The 17,909-nt window shown below is 57.0% G+C and overlaps 2 protein-coding genes and 1 pseudogene across 3 annotated transcripts in view; 1 reads left to right on the plus strand and 2 right to left on the minus strand.

Moving 5' to 3' along the window:
- The window catches only part of LOC101584531, a 14,326-nt pseudogene extending 8,600 nt beyond the window's left edge, over nt 1-5,726 (minus strand).
- On the plus strand, nt 4,775-15,934 carry Best1 (bestrophin 1). 2 transcript variants are annotated; one of them, XM_012512818.2, is made up of 11 exons: nt 4,775-4,900; nt 7,926-8,097; nt 8,594-8,688; nt 8,813-9,046; nt 9,554-9,708; nt 9,932-10,009; nt 10,185-10,337; nt 12,667-12,747; nt 12,968-13,119; nt 14,368-14,949; nt 15,775-15,934. In XM_012512818.2, exons 2-11 carry the CDS (start codon nt 7,946-7,948, stop codon nt 15,791-15,793), a joined length of 1,701 nt encoding a protein of 566 aa, XP_012368272.2. In that variant the 5' UTR covers nt 4,775-4,900; nt 7,926-7,945; the 3' UTR covers nt 15,794-15,934. The 2 variants fall into 2 exon arrangements, with proteins under 2 accessions (XP_012368272.2, XP_023562840.1); XM_023707072.1 differs by lacking the exons at nt 4,775-4,900; nt 7,926-8,097 and having other exon boundaries at nt 8,323-8,688.
- Nucleotides 15,935-16,202: 268 nt separating this feature from the next.
- Fth1 (ferritin heavy chain 1) overlaps nt 16,203-17,909 on the minus strand; it is a 2,603-nt gene continuing 896 nt past the window's right edge. The window contains exons 3-6 of the mRNA XM_023707022.1: nt 17,815-17,903; nt 16,873-17,019; nt 16,556-16,681; nt 16,203-16,480 (exon numbers count right to left, since the gene is read on the minus strand). Coding sequence (XP_023562790.1) covers nt 16,316-16,480; nt 16,556-16,681; nt 16,873-17,019; nt 17,815-17,903 — 527 coding nt within the window. The 3' untranslated portion in view covers nt 16,203-16,315. The remainder of the gene's footprint in view (nt 16,481-16,555; nt 16,682-16,872; nt 17,020-17,814; nt 17,904-17,909) is intronic.

Raw genomic sequence — 17,909 nt, forward strand, 5'->3', positions numbered from 1 at the left:
CCTGAGTGCTGCTGGGATCACGGGCCTGAGTGCTGCTGGGATCATGGGCCTGAGTGTTCCTGGGATCACGGGCCTGAGTGATCCTGGGTTCGTGGGCCTGAGTGATCCTGGGATCGCGGGCCTGAGTGATCCTGGGATCACGGGCCTGAGGGCTCCTGGGATCATGGGCATAAGGGCTGCTGGGATTACTGGCATGAGTGCTACACCCGCCCTGTGGCAGAGAGCCTGAAGGCAACAGAGGGAAGGGAGAGAGGCCTGCCTCTGCCTTTGTTGCTTCTGCTCCTTCCTTGCGCCTTTGCTCTTTGCTGTTTTCTGTCACCTGTCACCTCGCCTTGGAGCCAGCCAAGGATGGACTGAAACCTCCACCAACTGCAAGCTAAATAAACCGTCCCTGCCTTAATTTTGTCAGGTATTTTGTCCCAGCTATGAGAAAAGTAACTGAGACACCCTCCCCTGCTGAAAACAAATTTTTAGAAATGGAGTGCAGCTTAGTGGTTGAATGCCTCAGGCTCAGTTGCTAGTAACAACCAGTTATACAGTGATCTCGGAGATGGGAAGTGGGGCAATGCCTAGGTACACGCACGCTACAGAACTAATCAGAAGAAACAGCAGCTATGAGCAGACCCACATGAGACCGAACCAGTGAGCACAACTCCCAAATAAAGAATAGACTGGGGGGGGGGACGGCTAGATAGCTCAGCAGACTTGGCATCTACGTAGGCATGTGCAGGGACCAGGGTTCAAACCCCACACACACACATTCTGGGCCAGCCCCACCTCCAGGCATGCTCAGCGGGGGTGTAGTAGCGCATGCCTGTAATCCCAGCACTGGGGAGGCTGAAACAGGAGGATCACTATGAGTCTGAGCTAGGAGCTGTGTAATATGCCCCTGTATAAAATTCCTCCCCCCTGCCCCCGGAACCGGAGATTGAACTCAGGCCCTTGTGCTTGACAGGCAAATGCTTATTCTACTGAGCCATCTCCCTGGCCCTAAAATACATTAAAAAATAAATAAATAAAATATAACCATGCAGCAGAAAAGTATAAGAATGAGGTGTAAAAAGTAAAGCCATATTAATATGCTGAGCTGTAAAAGCCTCAAGTCAACAACTTCTGACATTGCCAGCCCTGCAGATAGCCCGCTACTATTATGGACTACTGGACTATATTGGAATATTTTGCTGAATTCACGCACCTACAATATCTAAATGGCAATGGAATACTCATCTCTGACAAAACTAAACAAGAAAGGTGATACAAATGAAGGACCATTTTGTATCTGTATGTACCAAATAGGATAGATATACAGCTGCTTTCTCTTGGTTCAGTGAGAAGAAAGATTTGTACTAGTAGTGTTTGGACAGGATATCGTGTCTGCATCTTGTACCATGAATAACTACTACAAAGACAACAATATGCAATGCATTAATTATTGAAACTGTCCTATTAATCGGTTTTGAAACGGTCTCATTGCTATTTGTTTCTCAATAAAATTAATACAAAAATAAAATAAATAAAATAAATGCCCAGCCAGATAGCTCAGTGGATTAAAGTGCCTATGTAAGCAGATGCAGGAACTGGGGTTCAGTTCCCAAAGTGCTGTTCTGGGCCCACCCTGGGGACCAAGACTGGGCGAGGTGGCGCGTGCCTGTAATCCCAGCGCTTGGGAGGCTGAAAACTGGAGGATCACTATGAGTCCAACCTGTGTAGTGAGACCCTGTAGTCCCTGTATTAAATACATTTTTAAAAAATAGCCTATGGGCTGGGGAGATAGCTCAGTGGCATAGGTGCCTGCCTTCTAAGCTCAAAGTCTCAAGTTCGATCTTGGTACCCCATGACCGGCCAGATAGCTCAGCGAACTAAGCGCCTGTTTAGGCAAGTTCAGGGATCAGGGTTCGATCCCTGGTCTCACAATCTGGGCCAGGCCCACCCTCATGGTGGATGCTGTAATCCCAGCACTGGGGAGGCTGAAAACAGGAGGATCATCACAAGTCTGATCTGTGCAGTGAGACCCTGTAGACACTGCATTAAATACATGAAAAAAAAGACCTGGGATTACAGGTGCACACCATCATTCCCAGTCTCAATTATCTATCTTAGTGTTCCTGGGGGGGGGGGGGGGGATGCCAGCAGGGCACACCGGGACGGAACCTCGGCCATAGGACTTTAGTCTGCCGAGCTCTCTTGCTGGCCCTCCCTCATTACGCAGTTCAGGCCACCCTTGAGCTCACTTTGCAGGCCAGGCTGGCCTTGAACTTGCAATGATCCTTTGCGTTTGGTACAGGGTCTCACTCTGCAGCTCGGACTCCTCGCGACCTTCCTGTTCTCAGCCTCCCTAGCACTAGGATTACAGGCACGCACCACCACACCCACAGGTTTTAGAAGAATAAACGTACAGACTAACATCCTGCAGGAACAGACACACAGATACCTTCAAGGAAATAGCAACAGGTCCAACCCAGCAGTGCAGCATCAGGACTATCAATCGCATTATTTACTAGTAACATAAACTGCTCGTTTCAACCTATGAAAATCCATCAATGTATATACATCATATTGTTATGATAAAACCACCACCCAGTCATCTCAACTGATGCAAAGCAGTTCACAAAACACACTCGGCCGGGGAGATCGCTCAGTAGAATAAGTGCTTGCCTGGCAAGCACACAGGCCTGAGTTCAATACCTGGTTCTGCCAAAAACAAAACAAAACAAAAAAAACCCCACTCATTTCACACACACACACACACACACACACAACTAAGAAGAGTATAATCCCACAACTGGGGAGGCTGAAGCATGAGGATTTCTCTCAGTTCAAGGCTACCCAGGGAGCTCAAGCCCAGTCTGAACTGCATGATGAGACCCTTTTTCAAACAAAGAAGTAAACAACCTAAGAATGGGAAGAAACATAGAAACGTGCCATTCCAAGGCATCCATGAAAATCCTCTGCTACCCCAGCTAGTGGAGAGAAACTGAACAGTTTCCTCCTCAGACCACAAGTGGATAAGGGTGCCTGGCACTGCCTTTTTGTATTCACTGGAAGCTTTAGCGAGGACACTCACGCAAGCGAAAGAGACGAGTACGCGGAGGGGCTAGGCAGAAGGACAGCTCTTCACAGAGGGCACCGCCCCGCACGCAGCAAGCCTCACCTGCGCACGGGAAAGCCGCACAGCCGGTAATCAGCAGCTTCAGAGTGCAAGGGAGGGGTACAAAGCCAGCTGTATGCGCTGGACAACTTGAAATGAAATTAAGCAAACGAAGATGTTCACGTGTGGCTTGTATCCAGATGTCCCTTTAGACACTCCGTGGTCCTGGGCGGCGTTTTCCGAGGTGGCTGGATCAAGGGTGTGTGAGTCTAGGATTAAGTGTGTGACGCTGTGGCGAATGCTGAGTGAGCTCACTCGTCCCTCTGACTGGCAAAGCTCTAGGCATGGGGAGCAGCCAGACCCACTCTGGATGGGCGGCCCCAGCCACAGGCTCTAAGTGTGGGCGGGTATGAAAGGGCAAGAGAAGGCAGACCTGCTGCTGCTGCTCCCGTGCTGCGGGCTCGTCGCCTGCCCTGCCTGCCCTGCCCTGCCCTGCGCCGCTCCTTCTCTGCGATGCCCGCGGCCACACACCTGCCCCGGAGCCAGCTGAGCATGGGCCGAAGCCTCCCCAGACCGTGCACTACACGAACACTGCCTCTCTGGGTGATGGATATTTTGTCTCATCAATAAGAAAAGGAGCTAAGACAGTTTACAATAATAGAAGAAAAAATACTTAGGAATCTGAAGCCAAGGAGGTACAAGACTTACACAGTAAAAACTACAAAATGTTGCTGAGTAAAATTAAAGAATATCTAAATAAAGTTACAGACATGCCCTGTGAGAACACCGGACCATCCTGAAGATGGTAGAGGAAGCCACAGATTTCCTGTGATCCCTGTCCAAATTCCAACTACCTTTCATTGTTTTCAGAAATGGGCAAGGTGGGGCTGGGGAGATGGCTCAGTAGAATAAGCGCTTCTCTGGCAAGCGCAAGGGCCTGAGTTCAATCCCTGGTTCCGCAAAAAGAAAAAAAAAAGAAAGAAAAAGCTGGCTGAGGATGGATCTGGAGCCAGGGGTGCACCGAGCCTGTTCAGCCAGCGAGGGGCAGCTCCTTCTACAAACCCACGGACACAGGAAGAGCTTAGGCTTATAGGCAACACGGGCTGCAGCCCTGAGGGTCAGAGCACCCCACCCCCCCTGTGCCTCCCACACTCCTCATCCTCCTTGGCTGGGACAGGCAGCCAGGGAGTGACTGGGCCAATGCCAAGCACATGTGGGGTACAGAGGGAATTGGCATCTCACCTCGTGGCACCAGTGGAGCCAAGCTCGTGGAGACAGGTGCCCGGCTTGGCCTACTCCAGTGTAGGCTGCTGTCCTTGCTGGAGGGATGGGGCTTGGCCAAACTGGAGCCAGCTGTGCTCACACCTCTCCTGCTGTTCTTCTGTGCCAGTGAGCTGCTCAGTCCCCAGACCCAGGGATCAGGACTGCTCAGATCAGATGGCGCTGGTGTCGGCTGTCCTCTGGGCCTGTGCTGTAGATCCCTGCCCACGTGTCCGGCCACGCTGAGCCACTGGTTCTCTCTCGGTGTAAGCCCATTGGTCCTGCGATGGGCCTGGGAGAGGGTGTGGGCGGGCAGGTGGCTGGCCCAGCACAGGCCCTGCCTGGGCCATGCTGGTCCCTTCCCTGCCCTGGAGGCAGGCCCTCTGTGATGCTTCTGTTGCCGTGGTGACGCTGGGAGAGGGGCCACTCATGTGCCTGCTTACTCTACCTACACCCTCATGGCTCTCTAGCACCCAGAGTCTTGACAGATAGGCCATGGTGGTCCTAGTCTCTTCCCTACGCTCAACAGGGGCACAGCCCCCTCACTGACAGGTGAGGCCCCACCCCTGAAAGTCACCCAGGGAAGAAGCCATGGTGGGGAGCAGAAGGGCCCAGGAGCCAATGCCAGACTGAGTTCCACTCCGAGCCACCCATGGCGGTGTGGCCTTCGGCAAGGCAGGCCTGGAGTATCCTCCCATGTATCCTAAAGTGTCCCTCAGCAATGCCTCTGTCACTTGCCACAGGCTGTTCCCAGATAGCCAGTGCCCTTTCCTTCTCCTCAGCTTGGCGGACTCCTACTCATGCTCTAAGACCCAACTCAGATACTCCTTCCCTTGTAGAAGTCTGTCTGACCGCTGTGCACTTGACCTGCACCTTGGGCCACCCTGCTGTTCTGTGTCCAAGCTGCTGAAGTGCCTTCTGGCTTCTATGTGAGCATAACTTCTTGCAGGAGTCAGAGTAGGCTTCATCCTGGCCTTGAGAGCTGTTGTTGAAGGATCACTTTGTGCAGTAGAAACTGAGTGGGGACCTTCCTCAGGGCTCCATCCCAGGTCCTTTCTGCAGGCATGGCCAGAGTGGTACTTGTATGTCCTGGCTGCACTGGGCTGGCAGAGACCCAGAGACCAGGACCCAGGGCGCGCGCTTGTGCATGCACACAGGTGTCCTTGGGGAGGTCCTGGGTGTCCAAGGGGCAGGGAGTCTGGGGCAGCCAGGGCCTGCACCTCCAGCTCCTAGTACCGTCCCTGGGCTGCTGACCTGGGCACCTGCTCAGCACCTACATCCCATCAGGCTTCCCTGGCAAGAGCCACAGGTCATGGGCGCCCCCCAGTGGACTCCCCGGGAGGTGGGAACCAGCTCCCACCAAGGCCACGGTGGGCATCGCCGTACTGGGGCCGTGCAGGGCGCTGTCCACCTGTGTTGGCCGCCTGGGAAGCAGGGTGTGTTCCCAAGAGTTAAGAGAGAAGGAGATCCCACAGTGAGTCACCTGCACCTGGAAGACACAATACCCCAGCTCACGAGCAGTGGCCATGTGGTGGGCATGGGGGCTGGGCTTGCCAGTGCTGCCGAGGACAGCCTCCTGGGCAGACATGGGTGCAGGAGAGGCAGAATTGTCCCCCTCGGCTCTCCTCACCCCTGCTGCCCAGGCAGATGCTACTGCCCCATTTCACAGAGAAAGAAATGGAGGGCTCATCACTCCTCTTCTAGGAAGCCTGTCCAGATCTGGGCGGGGACAGCTGATAGCAGCTGTGAGGAAGGTGTCTGTGGGGGACTGGGATGGGGGCAGTGTGGCTGTTGCTGCTCACAGGGGTAGGGCTACAGGCAAAGGGATTCGTCCGAGACCTCGTGGCTTGGCCCTGTTAACACACTGATGGAAAGGGACAGAAGGCGAGCGGGGACAGCGAGCCTGCTGGAATGCAGGCTCAGGGTCACGTCCTAGGTCAGGGCGTGTGGACGCGTGGTCCCAAGGCCACTCACATCACCGTCCCGTCCAATGTCCCCAAGGCATAGACTCCTGAAGACCCTGGCAGCAGCATGTCAGGAACCATCTCAGCAAGAACCGGTGCAGCTTGGAGCTCTGCTCCTCTCCCTGAGCACGGGAGCTGAGTGTACGGAACACTGGTGGGTTCTCCCAGCCACCTCAGGTCTAGGCACGTACACTCCCACCCTCTTACGCTGGCTGCCAGGCCACACCAGGAAGCCAGGGCTGGACTCCACCCAAGGACACTCCCATTTCTTGCCACAGCTCCCCAGCCTCCATTCAGGGGATTTGGGGAACCATGACACCAGCAGCAGGCAATCAGAGCTCCTCCCAGCACAGCCAGATCTTGTCATCAAGAGAGAAGATGAAATTCCAGAGCAACAGCTTCCTGCTCTGACAGGGATGTGGGAGTCCCCACCCAGGTCGCCATGGGGCCAAGACCAGGAGCCAGGATTTCTGCCCGAGGGTCAAGGCTCTTTCCCCAGCCCACATGGTTGCCACAGACCCCAAGCTGGCAGAGGCCCCAGTGTCCCTAACTCTGTTTGAGACATTTGAGCCCAGGACTCCTGGACTTTAGGACCCCAAGAGAGGGGAGTGTTGCCCCAGATCTTAGCGCTAGAACGAATTACAAGGGCCCTGCCTATGCCAGGCTGGCTATACTCAGCAGATTACAGGCGGCCAGACAAGGGCTCCTTTGTGGCTGCCCTGGTTTAGACGGTCAAGTGACCACATAGTAATCACGAATATGGGCAGGGCCAGCGTCCAACGGTGGCCAGGCACTCTGGCCATGGGTCTCTGAGCGCCCACCAGCCCAGGGACAGACGTTGGAGGGTCTGCCTGGCCAGCTGCAGCCCCCTGTGAGTATGGGCACCAGTGCACACAGGGTTGGGCTTTGAGGGCCTTCAAGGTGGGGGACTGGCCAGCCTGTGTATGTATGGGCAGGCGTGTGGCCCTGGGTGTCTGCAGAGGCCCTGAGACGGGAAAGGGCTTGGTGTCACCAGGTGCAGTGACACCCCCAGTTTGTGGCTACCTCATTGCTTCACGGCATTTTTATTGCGCACCTGCTGTGGAAGTACAGCAGCAAGCAGCAGGACCTCCTGCACAACACACGCTCAGGAAGGATCAGCGCGGTGGCCACGGCCTCGCGAGGGCAACAGCAGGCCAGTCGGGTGGGGTATCCTCTCTGAGGCAACCACCCGGAGAACGAGCTGCTAAACTCTCTCAGGAAGGGCATCCCCAGGCACTGAGCCATCCCTGGACGTTACTTGGTCCCTGGGCCCCGCGCGGGGAAGGGGATGCCATGGCAGGCAGGGCTGGCCAGGTCATCTCCCTGCTCCTCGCTCCAGGGAGCCCAAGGCCCTGAGCACACATCTGTCCTCCCTGGAGACACAGGCCAGGCTTTAAGGCTCACTTGCTTGGGTAACCACCACCCAGGCAGGCAGAGACCTTGGAGCCCATCTCAGCCCCCTCCTGGTGTGGTCCAGGAGACAGAGCCAAGGCCTGGGGGAAGGACAGGTCCTGGCTAGAGTCACAGGTGAATTGAAACCAGCAACTGACCAAGGGCCCCCACATCTACCTCTGCACCCACCCACCCAGGAGGACCCAAGCCCAGCGCAGCCATGACCATCACCTACACCAACCAGGTGGCCAACGCCCGCGTGGGCTCCTTCTGCCGCCTGCTGCTCTGCTGGCGAGGGAGCATCTACAAGCTGCTCTACGGGGAGTTCCTCATCTTTCTACTCTGCTATTACACCATCCGCTACATCTACAGGTAGGCGTCAGGCCGAGGGACGGGGGCTCCCTCACCCCCTGTGCGCTCCCCGCCTGCTGCTGCAACGCCCGGCCCGGGAAAGCTCGGGACCCCTCGCTGCGCCGGGCCAGCGCAGCCTCCAGTTTCAGGCATCCCACATACTCCTAGGCAGAGGATTATGTGTTTACCCCAACAATAAAACGAAGGTCAGATATAATCTAACACAGCACTTAGGTCTTCCTACACACATTTTTCTTTTTAATTGGAGGGTTTTGTTGCCTTTGGAGTAGTTTTAGATGCAAACCAAAATCAAGCAGAGGGCAGTCTGCTCAGCCCCGCGCCCACCCCGCTCCTCTGACTCCCGCCCTGAGGCTCCTTGCACCCGCAGTCCCGGCGGCTGCGTGCCCGGGGCCACGATGGCCCTCGCGGGGCCACAGAGCAGGGCCCGCCCGGGTCGCCCGCGCTGCCCCGTCCCCCCGCCCCTGCCCCGTCGGCCCCATCTCCGCGCTGTCCCCAGGCTGGCCCTCAGCGAGAGGCAGCAGGTGGTGTTTGAGAAGCTGAGCTTGTACTGCGACAACTACATCCAGCTCATCCCCGTGTCCTTCGTGCTGGGTGAGCGCCCCTCCGGCCGCCCGGGACTCGCGGGGTGGGGGTGGGGTCCGCGGGGACGCGCGCTCCTCGGCCCGCCGCGCCGGGCCCCGAGCTCGCCACAGCCGCCCGCGCCCCGCCTCCGCAGGCTTCTACGTGACACTGGTCCTGACGCGCTGGTGGAACCAGTACGAGAACTTGCCGTGGCCCGACCGCCTCATGAGCCAGGTGTCTGCCTTCGTGGAGGGTCGCGACGAGCACGCCCGGATGATGCGGCGCACGCTCATGCGCTACGCCATACTGGGTCACGTCATCATCCTGCGCAGCGTCAGCACCGCGGTCTACAAGCGCTTCCCTACCCTGCAGCACCTAGTGCAAGCGGGTAGGCGGGGCCAAAAGTTGGGGGCGGGGCGGTAGGGGGCGGAGCTTCTAGCCCCTGCTACGGATAGTGGACGGGGCCAAAGGCTGCACAGGGTGGGCGGGAGTAGGAGGAGCCTCTAGCCTCCTCTCTCAATAAGTGGGAGGAGCGGAGCTGGAGTGGGTGGAGCATCGGGCGGGTGCTCTTAGCAGGCGGGCGGGGCCAAAAGCTGAGGGCGGAACGTGGGTGGGTGGGCGGAGCCTCCAACCCCCGGCACTGAGTGGGCGGGGCCAACCCGACAGATGGGCGGAGTTCCAATACTTGGTGCCGCTGTGGGCGTGGTTTGGGTTGGGCGGGCGAAGTGGGGCGAGGCTGGCAGCCCTGGTGCTGGCCGGTGGGCGGGGCCTGATGCTAGGGGCGGGAGCTGAGTGGCGGAGCCATGCTCTTGCACTTGAGGTTGGGCGCTGGCAGAGCTGGGTGGGACGGAATCAGGGCTTGAGTCCCCCACCTGCGCCTTCCCGCACTCCGCAGGCTTCATGACGCCCGCGGAGTACAAGAAGCTGGAGCAGCTGAGCCTCCCCCACAACATGTTTTGGGTGCCCTGGGTGTGGTTTGCCAACCTGGCCATGCAGGCCTGGCACGAAGGCCGGATCCGCGACCCCGTGCTGCTGCAGGGCCTGCTGAACGTGAGCCCTCCCACCACGGGAGGGACAGGGGAGGCCGCACCCCGCGGGTCTGTCAGGGCCTGGAAGGGCTTCGTGAGTTTCTGGCCCCTGCTGAGGTTGCTGAGGCACAGAAAGGTTTTGTGAGCTGCGGTGATCACACAGCAGGGGTGGGCAAGCCCAGCCCCTGTCGCCCGGGGAGGAGCTGGGCACCGCCGGGGCTGGCGGTGAAATCCTTCTCCTCCAGGAGATGAGCATCTTGCGCACTCAATGTGGGCTCCTGTACGGCTACGACTGGATCAGTATCCCGCTGGTGTACACACAGGTAGGACCTGGGGCCGAGGCCAGGCGGACCCAGGAAGCCGACGCAGCCCGGGCCTGGGTCTGCACTCCGAAGGCTCCAGCCAGTGCAGCCCATGGAAACTTGTGTGTCCTGCAGCATGGGGGGTGACAGTCACAGCAGGCCCGCGTGCCCAGCCAGCCCTCCCCTCCCTTCCCAGGTGGTGACCGTGGCAGTGTACAGCTTCTTCTTGGCCTGTCTCTTGGGCCGGCAGTTTCTGATCCCAGCCAAGGCCTATCAGGGTCACGAGATGGACATGGTGGTCCCCATCTTCACGTTCCTGCAGTTCTTCTTCTACATGGGCTGGCTGAAGGTGAGCCCCTGGAACTCACCTCTCATCTCCAGTGGGAAGTGGGGCACTGGGCGCCATCAGTCCTGGACAGCGCTGGGTGTTCCTGTGGCCTTGCACAGAGAGACCTGCCACGCTGTGTCTGGCCGAGAAGTGCAGGCACAGGAGACAGAGGGCTCACGTGGCCTCAGCGCTCGTGGTGCCCAGTAAGAGCCAAAGTAGGGCCAGGCCATCTGGCTGCTAGTCCACTCTGCTTAGTGACCAAAAGCCTGGATGTTCACAACCCTGAGCCCTTTAGAAGAAGCTCAGGACCCCCGTACCCCCACCCGCAGGGCCCAGGTGCTGTTTCTCCCTGAGCAGGGATCTAGTGCCCTAGTGCCCTAGTGTGCCTTCAAGTGACAGTTTTTCTGCCTTTTTCTTGCCTTCCTTCCATCTCTGACCCACTCCTCTGTTCCATTTTTTAATTTTTTCTGGCAGTGGTGGTGAGGACCACACACATGCAACACACACACACACACACACACACACACACACACCTGCTCTGCCTCTGTCTCTTCTCAGTTACCTTTGCTTTCTAAAGATCCTTCAGGGGCCGGGGAGATGGCTCAGTGGAATAAGCGCTTACCTGGCAAGCGCAAGGCCCTGAGTTCAATCCCCGGTTCTGCAAAAAAAAAAAAAAAAAAAAAAAAAATCCTTCAGATCCCACTTGTCTACCCTTGAAGTTCTCCAGGGTGTTCTTGTGGTTTGCAAGCTGTCCCTGGGGGCTTAGGGTGGCTCATTGCCTCTGTGGGACTGTCAGGGCACTGCCCACCAGTATAAAGTGCTCCTCCTGTCCCCCTTTTTTTTGAGAGCCCTTTTTTGATCCTCATCTTGGTCTGGGAAGTTTATATTTGTAATCCCATGGATAAATTACTGGAATCCCATCAAGTTAATTCCCAACTACCACTTCAGTGCAACCTACGGTGAGAATAAAGACATTAGGCACATTTGTAGTTTTGGGAGCTGTCTCAGTTATTTTTCTCTCATTGCTGGGATGAATACCTGACACCAAAAATCAAGGAAGGAAATGTTTATTTAGCTCCCAGTTCCTGGAGGTTTCAGTCCATACTCAGCTGGCTCCAAGGCAGATGGCACATGGCAAAGCGCAACCTTTTATGGTGGCAGCAAAGAGCAAGAGCAAAAGCAAAAGCAAAATGGGGAGTAGAGGTGACAACAGCTACAGAGGCGATGTCTGTCTCCGCTAGGTTGTGTTCAGGCTACATGCCCCAGGCTGGGTGGAGCACCCACACCCATAATCTACTAAAACCCATAATCCCAGTGGATCATGAGTTAATCTCAAACTCTAGAAGTCCCCACCCATGACAGCATGAGGCTTTGGGGGAACAGCTAGACACAAACCGGAACGGGAGCCAGGGGATCCTAAGGCCAGCAAAGATGATGGCTATCTGGAACAAAGGCCTTGACCCAAGGCCTAAGCAGGGCTTTATTTAGTCAGGAAGAAAGGAGGGGCTTGAGGTCAAGTGACTGAGAGTGGTGGGAAGTGAGTGAGTGCTTTGAGCTGGGCTAGGTAAGAGGCCTGCAATGCAGGGGCTGGAGATTTGGCTCGGTGGCAGGGTTCGGTCCTGGGCACCAAAAGCAAAAACTAAACTTCTCAAAAATAATTCAACCAAAAAATACAGTAAAATAAAAAAAGACCAAAAACTGCCTCTGCAGTGCAGAGAAGGGTATGCATAATCCACATTACACAACTGAGATTGGATCTGATGTTTTGGGGTCAGTGCTTTAGCTCTGGCATGTCCTCATTCAAGCCCAGGAAGTCACAGCCTCTACCTCAAGGCTCAATCCCAGCCGACAGCGAGGAGCACTGGCTCCTCATCCCGTCTCCACCTGGCTCACACTAGAGAGGTGGGGGTAACCAGGGACATACGCCTGCCATCTTCAAAGACTGCCACCAGCTCAAAGCCAGTGGAAAAGTCTAGCCAGCTCTGTACATATCAATGCATAGAAATAGGGTCAGGCCCAGCCAAATGGCGACAACTGCTCCACTTTCAAGGACAGTCGCCCCAGTGGTCCTCCACATACCAAGAACACCCCCTCATTCAGCACAGTGAATGAATAAAAGGATGGCACCCCGGGAAAGATACAGAGTGGCTCCCCGGGGACAGCGGAGACACTCAGGGAGCACCCAGGGACTCTGTGCCTTCTAGGGCAGGGCGTGTGGCCTGAGCCATGGCTGTGAAGACAGCTGTCAGGCAGCCCGGGGCCTGGGGCTTGGGAATGGTGGGGTCCACTCTGCCAGGAAAGCGCTTCCAGGCTCCCCCGGAAGGCCTGCAGAACCTTTCCTGTCCCCAAGGTGGCCGAGCAGCTCATCAACCCCTTTGGAGAGGATGATGATGACTTTGAAATCAACTGGATCCTCGACAGGAATCTGCAGGTACGGGTCAGGATGCACGAGAGCCCTGCCAGCTGGTAAGCGACCTGGCCCTCCTCCCCCTTGCAACCAGCCCCTCGCCCAGGACTCGCCCGCACGTCCAGGCTGCAGGCAGGCACCCATGTCCATTTCACAGGCAAGGAAGCTGAAGTGCAAAGGGCCGTGGCTTCACCGTGTCATCAGGTGAAGCCACGGTCCTGTGCCCTCTGTCCCTGATGACCAGGTGTCCCTACTGTCTGTGGACGAGATGCACCAGAACCTGCCGCCCCTGGAGCGGGACATGTACTGGAACGAGACGGAGCCTCAGCCCCCCTACACGGTCGCTGCCTCTCAGTCCCGCCGCACGTCCTTCCTGGGCTCCACCTTCGATATCAGGTGGGCCGCGCGCTGGGAGGGCTGCAGCCTCGCCACAGTGCTGCTTGTGCTCGCTGGCGCCCCCGCGCGGCGGGCCCCGCTCTGCTCCTGTGCACATCGCCTTGACCCTCCGCACAGTTCCGGGTTATCTCCCCGTTTTCACACAACTCTGCACAGCTCAGAGAGGGGAGCCGTGTTTCCCAGTCCAAAGTCATGGAGACAGCAGAGGCCAACAGTGGCAGCTGTGTCTGCCGCCACCTCTGTGCCCCCCTCCCCCAGCTGTGCAGGACAGGAGCCCTCCCACCCAGGCGCTCCCTTCTGGTCAGAAGGAGAGGCGCCCTCGTGAATAGCCGGTGGTGGTGGTGGCATAAGGTGTCAGCGCCCACTTCCCACCTGGAGCCGGACCTTTTCTGGCCAACTTGAGGTCTGGGTGAGAGCAGGGGGAGTGCCCACATAGGAGGGGTGTCTGGGCAGGGCACAGGCCACACAGCAGACAGGTGCTACTGCCGGGAGCTGTCTCTCGACCCAGTCCCTTATTCGGGGGCAGCTGGTGGGTGGCAGGGCCCATCCCAAAGGTCCTGTGGTGCAGTTTTGCCTGCTGTGTGTGTGACCAGGATTGAGCCCAGCGCTCTGCCCTGAGTGTCCCCAGCCCTCCCTTCCTCCCTCCCTTTCTCCTTTTTTAAAAAATCTTGAGAGAGTCTCACTAAGTTGCTGAATTGCCCCTGATGAACTCAAACTTCGATCCTCCAGCCTCAGCCTCCCAGAATGCAAGGTCTCTGTGCTCTTTAGTTGGGACTAGCTTGAGGCCGTATTTGGCACAAGGACAGATTGGGAAGGTGACCCAGTGAAGGTCGGAGGCTGGCTTGGGTGAGGGACATTTCTGGGGTGCATGGAGCCTTGCATGGCCTGAGCCCCTCTGGGAAGGAGGTCACCAATCTGTCACACACAGACCTTGCCTCCAAGGCACACGCAGGTCATGCGTGCAGGGATCAGACCCAAAGGCCAGACTGTAGGTGCAAGGTCCAAAGACCTGTCCACCTGGAAAGAGACAGCACCTGGGGCAGAAGTCACCTGCTGTGAGCTGGCAGGTAACCTCCCCTAGTCCCAAGTCGAGTCCCACCGGCCCCAAGTGAATGCTCCCCACTCGGGACAGGCACTCCATGACCTGGAGCTGGCGGTCATAAAGGGAGGAAGGTATGAGGAACTGAGGTCTGCAATGCCAGGCCAGGACTGTGGGCACAGAGCAGGGGACAGCTCTGCCCTTTGTAGCCTGCAGCTAGAAGACATGGAGTTCCAGCCAATCAAGGAGGAGAACGAGGCCAACCAGGAAGTCATCGGCCGCTTCCTCGGGCAACAGCTCAGTGAGTGCCCTTCGAGGAAGCTGCTTCCCCCCAAGAAGAAGCCTTTCCGCCACTACATCTGGACCAGAGCCACCCAGCAGTACCCTGGGGCACAGGAGGACGGAAAGCTGCGTCCCACAGATGCCTTCAAGGTGGCCCCCCTCTATGAGAGGACTGGCTACCACAGCGCCCCGCAGACGCCCCTCAGCAGCTTCCCCATGGTCTTCCCTGAACTGTTTGAATCCCAGACGCATCAGGACACCTCAGACACAGACACAAAAGACCACAGCCCGAAGCAGGCGGGGTCTAGGACCAATTACGAGCTGCTCCCTACCAGTGACAGCCCCTCAGAGGAGCCCTCTGGAGTTGATCCCAAGAAGAATATGGACCTGATGCATATTCCAGAGCCTCCCAAAGGTCACCTCCCAGAGCCACATTCGGAGCAGTCGCCTGGCAGCCTGTACCCTGCACCCAGGGAGCACACAGACCCCTACTGGGCCTTGGAAGACAGGTCTGTCCCCAGCCAGGGTCTCTCAGGCCTTGCCAACCCTTTCCCGCCCAGGCTCCACTGCAGGGCCTGCCTTCCAGCCTCGACTTCCCCCGCTTCCACTGCTGCCTGAGTAAGGAGGACCCGTGCCCCTCCTGGGTGAGGGCGCACACCCTGGTCCCTTCACCAGGACCCTCGGGACACGGAGGGGTGCTGCCTGTGTCACCAAGAGTTTGCATGGCCAGGAAGACCTGCCCAGCTGGGGCCAGTGGAAGATGAGGTTGTGGGGCTGGCAGGCCAGGGGCAGTGGACACGAGGTTGTAGGCAGCACCAAGATGTGACTCTGTCCAGCAAGCTGGCAGCTGGCAAAGGAGCACCTGCCCAGGCTCTCAGATGCCATCAAGCACCCACAGGAGGGAGGGGCAGCCTCTTGAAACTCCTGTGACCTTAGGCCCACTCTTAACAAAACGAAGTCACTGCTCTTTAGTTGGATTTTGCCCAGTTCACAGCTCCTGCCTTCCCAGTCACAGCGCAGAAGCGCAGCCTCCCAAGTCTATACTCAAGAGCAGCTTCACGCCTGAACTCTCAAGGGGCAATGTCTGTCTTGCCTCTAGGGCAGCTTTTGACAGAGCAAGGCAGGAACTTTTCCCAACACCTAGGGTTCTTTTTTTTTTTTTTTTTCTTTAGTATCAGGGATCAAACTCAGGACCTTGCACTTGCCAGGCAGGCACTTAAGCTGAGCTGTACCTCCCAGCCCCTAGATCTGAACTTTGAGCACCTGCCACAAATCCTAATCTTGCAGAACATGCCTTCCACTTCAAGCTTTGACCCTTCTCACGCCCCACACAGGGACATTGCCCACTCCTGATCCATCTCAGGAAGATGTCACCAGCCTGGTCCTCGCCTGCATGTACACCGCCGGGACACTGGTCCAGTCGTAGCCACACAGCTGTCTACACGCTTGTTCCTGTGATAGCCTGGTTAGCTCAGTGGGTGAGAATAAAGGAGCTCTGGACTCCTTCCGCTCTTAGCTGCCTTTTTTATGAATCCCCATCCTGCAAGCCAGAGTGCACCATACACAGGCAACAGCTGTGGTCGCCTGCCCGGCAGTCCAGGCTGATCCAACACACCCCCATGCCTCTGTTTCCCAAGCCAAGAATTTAATAAGCACAGGATTCTTTTAGGTGTAACACTTTGATTAGTGTGATATACTGGACCCTTCCATTGAGGAATCTAGAAAGATGACAGATTTCTGACACTTCACAACCAAGAAATAACCAGGTACCAAATTTCTTTATTTGAAGGAATTAAAGAACTTAAGTAGATGTTCTGGTACAGTTTATAGAAAAGGTTAAGGTAGCCCCAACATGCATGTGCCGTCTTGGTGGCATTAGCTCTCATTGTCACTGTCCCCCAGGGTATGCTTGTCAAAGAGGTACTCCGCCATGCCAGACTCAGGGGCTCCCATCTTGCGCAGGTTGGTCACGTGGTCACCCAGCTCTTTGATGGCCTTCACCTGCTCATCCAGGTAGTGCGTCTCGATGAAGTCACACAGCTAGGAGAGAAGACAGTCAGCCTCCTCCGCCCCACACGCAGGGCCCCGCTGCTGCCACCCCAGGCTCCTACTCACATGGGGGTCGTTCTTATCAGTGGCCAGCTTGTGCAGCTCCAGGAGGGACTGATTCACACTCTTCTCCAAGTGCAGCGCGCACTCCATCGCATTCAGCCCATTCTCCCAGTCATCACGGTCTGGTTTCTGAGCAAGAGGCACTAGATCAACCCCTCTGTAAACTGGCCTGCAGCAGCCCAAGACTCCCCCAGGGAGCTCCTGCCGTACTGGCCCTGCCCTTGACTGTGTGCCCACACCAGGGCACGTAGTAGCCCCTGCAATCCCGAGCCATCACTGCACACAGGGAAGGAGTCCCTCAGTTTCCAGGCCCTTCTTACCTTGATATCCTGAAGGAAGATCCGGCCACCGCGCTGGTTCTGCAGCTTCATCAACTTCTCAGCGTGTTCTCTCTCCTCATGGGATTGGTGAAGAAAGTATTTGGCGAAGTTCTTCAAAGCCACATCATCGCGGTCAAAGTAGTAAGACTGAAAACAAACACAACCACTTCCTAGTAAGAGCTCAGAGACAGGGAAGGCAGCTGTCACGCAGAGGCGCTGATGGCACTGCCTGCCCTTCTCAGCAGGGCAGCAAGAGGGGCCAGAGCTGAAGAAGGCAGACCACAGTGCTCCTGGAAGGGACTCAGCTCTTACTCTAACCCTAGAATACCGCCGGGTGTGGTGGTGCACGCCTGTAATCGCAGCGCTCGGGAGGCTGAGGCAAGAGGATCGTTGTGAGTTGACACCAGAATGGACTACAAAGTGCGCTTAAGGCTAGCCTAAGCTACATAGCGAGACTCTGTCTCAGACCAAAAAAACGGAAAAAAAAAAAAAACCCAAAAAAACCCCCACACGTACACCCAAAAACACCAGAAAACTGAGACCTGGTCACTGAGAGTCGATCACTTCATGAAGCTTTAGAATAACGCCTACCGATCACCTCCAGCAGGGCCTGTAGGAGAATTTCTCCGGCCGGGGATACACACAACCTGCCTGCCTGGAGAGGGGGCGCTGACTATGTTTCCCTGCACTTTGCTTTTAACAGGCTCGCGAGCTTTCCAGCTGCAAAATTCACAGCCCGCGGCGAACAGCCGAAGGCGAGGTCAGTGGCCGCGCCGCCGCCGCCGCCCTCGGGAGCTTCCCCTCCCTCCTCTGCTCCAGGGCCGCCTGTCCCCCGGGACCTCGCGCCGTCACCAGGCAACCCCGAGCGCGCCGCCCCGCATCCGCCAACCAGCGGCGGCCGCACAACGCCCGCTCGGGGCGCGCAGGCCGGGCGGTGCTCACCATGGACAGGTAGACGTAGGAGGCGTAGAGCTCCAGGTTGATCTGGCGGTTGATGGCGGCCTCGGCGTCCTGGTGGTAGTTCTGGCGCACTTGCG

The sequence above is a fragment of the Octodon degus genome, unplaced genomic scaffold (assembly GCF_000260255.1).
Source record: "Octodon degus isolate 3935 unplaced genomic scaffold, OctDeg1.0 scaffold00279, whole genome shotgun sequence".
NCBI lineage: Eukaryota > Metazoa > Chordata > Mammalia > Rodentia > Octodontidae > Octodon > Octodon degus.

Bases quoted from the DNA above. Each gene is read 5' to 3' on its own strand.
- Best1 (XM_023707072.1), top strand. From the start codon at position 8,373: ATGCAAACCAAAATCAAGCAGAGGGCAGTCTGCTCAGCCCCGCGCCCA. The intron at 8,689-8,812 runs GTGAGCGCCCCT...CCGCCTCCGCAG, and splicing joins CCCCGTGTCCTTCGTGCTGG to GCTTCTACGTGACACTGGTC. The intron at 12,748-12,967 runs GTACGGGTCAGG...CCTGATGACCAG, and splicing joins TCCTCGACAGGAATCTGCAG to GTGTCCCTACTGTCTGTGGA.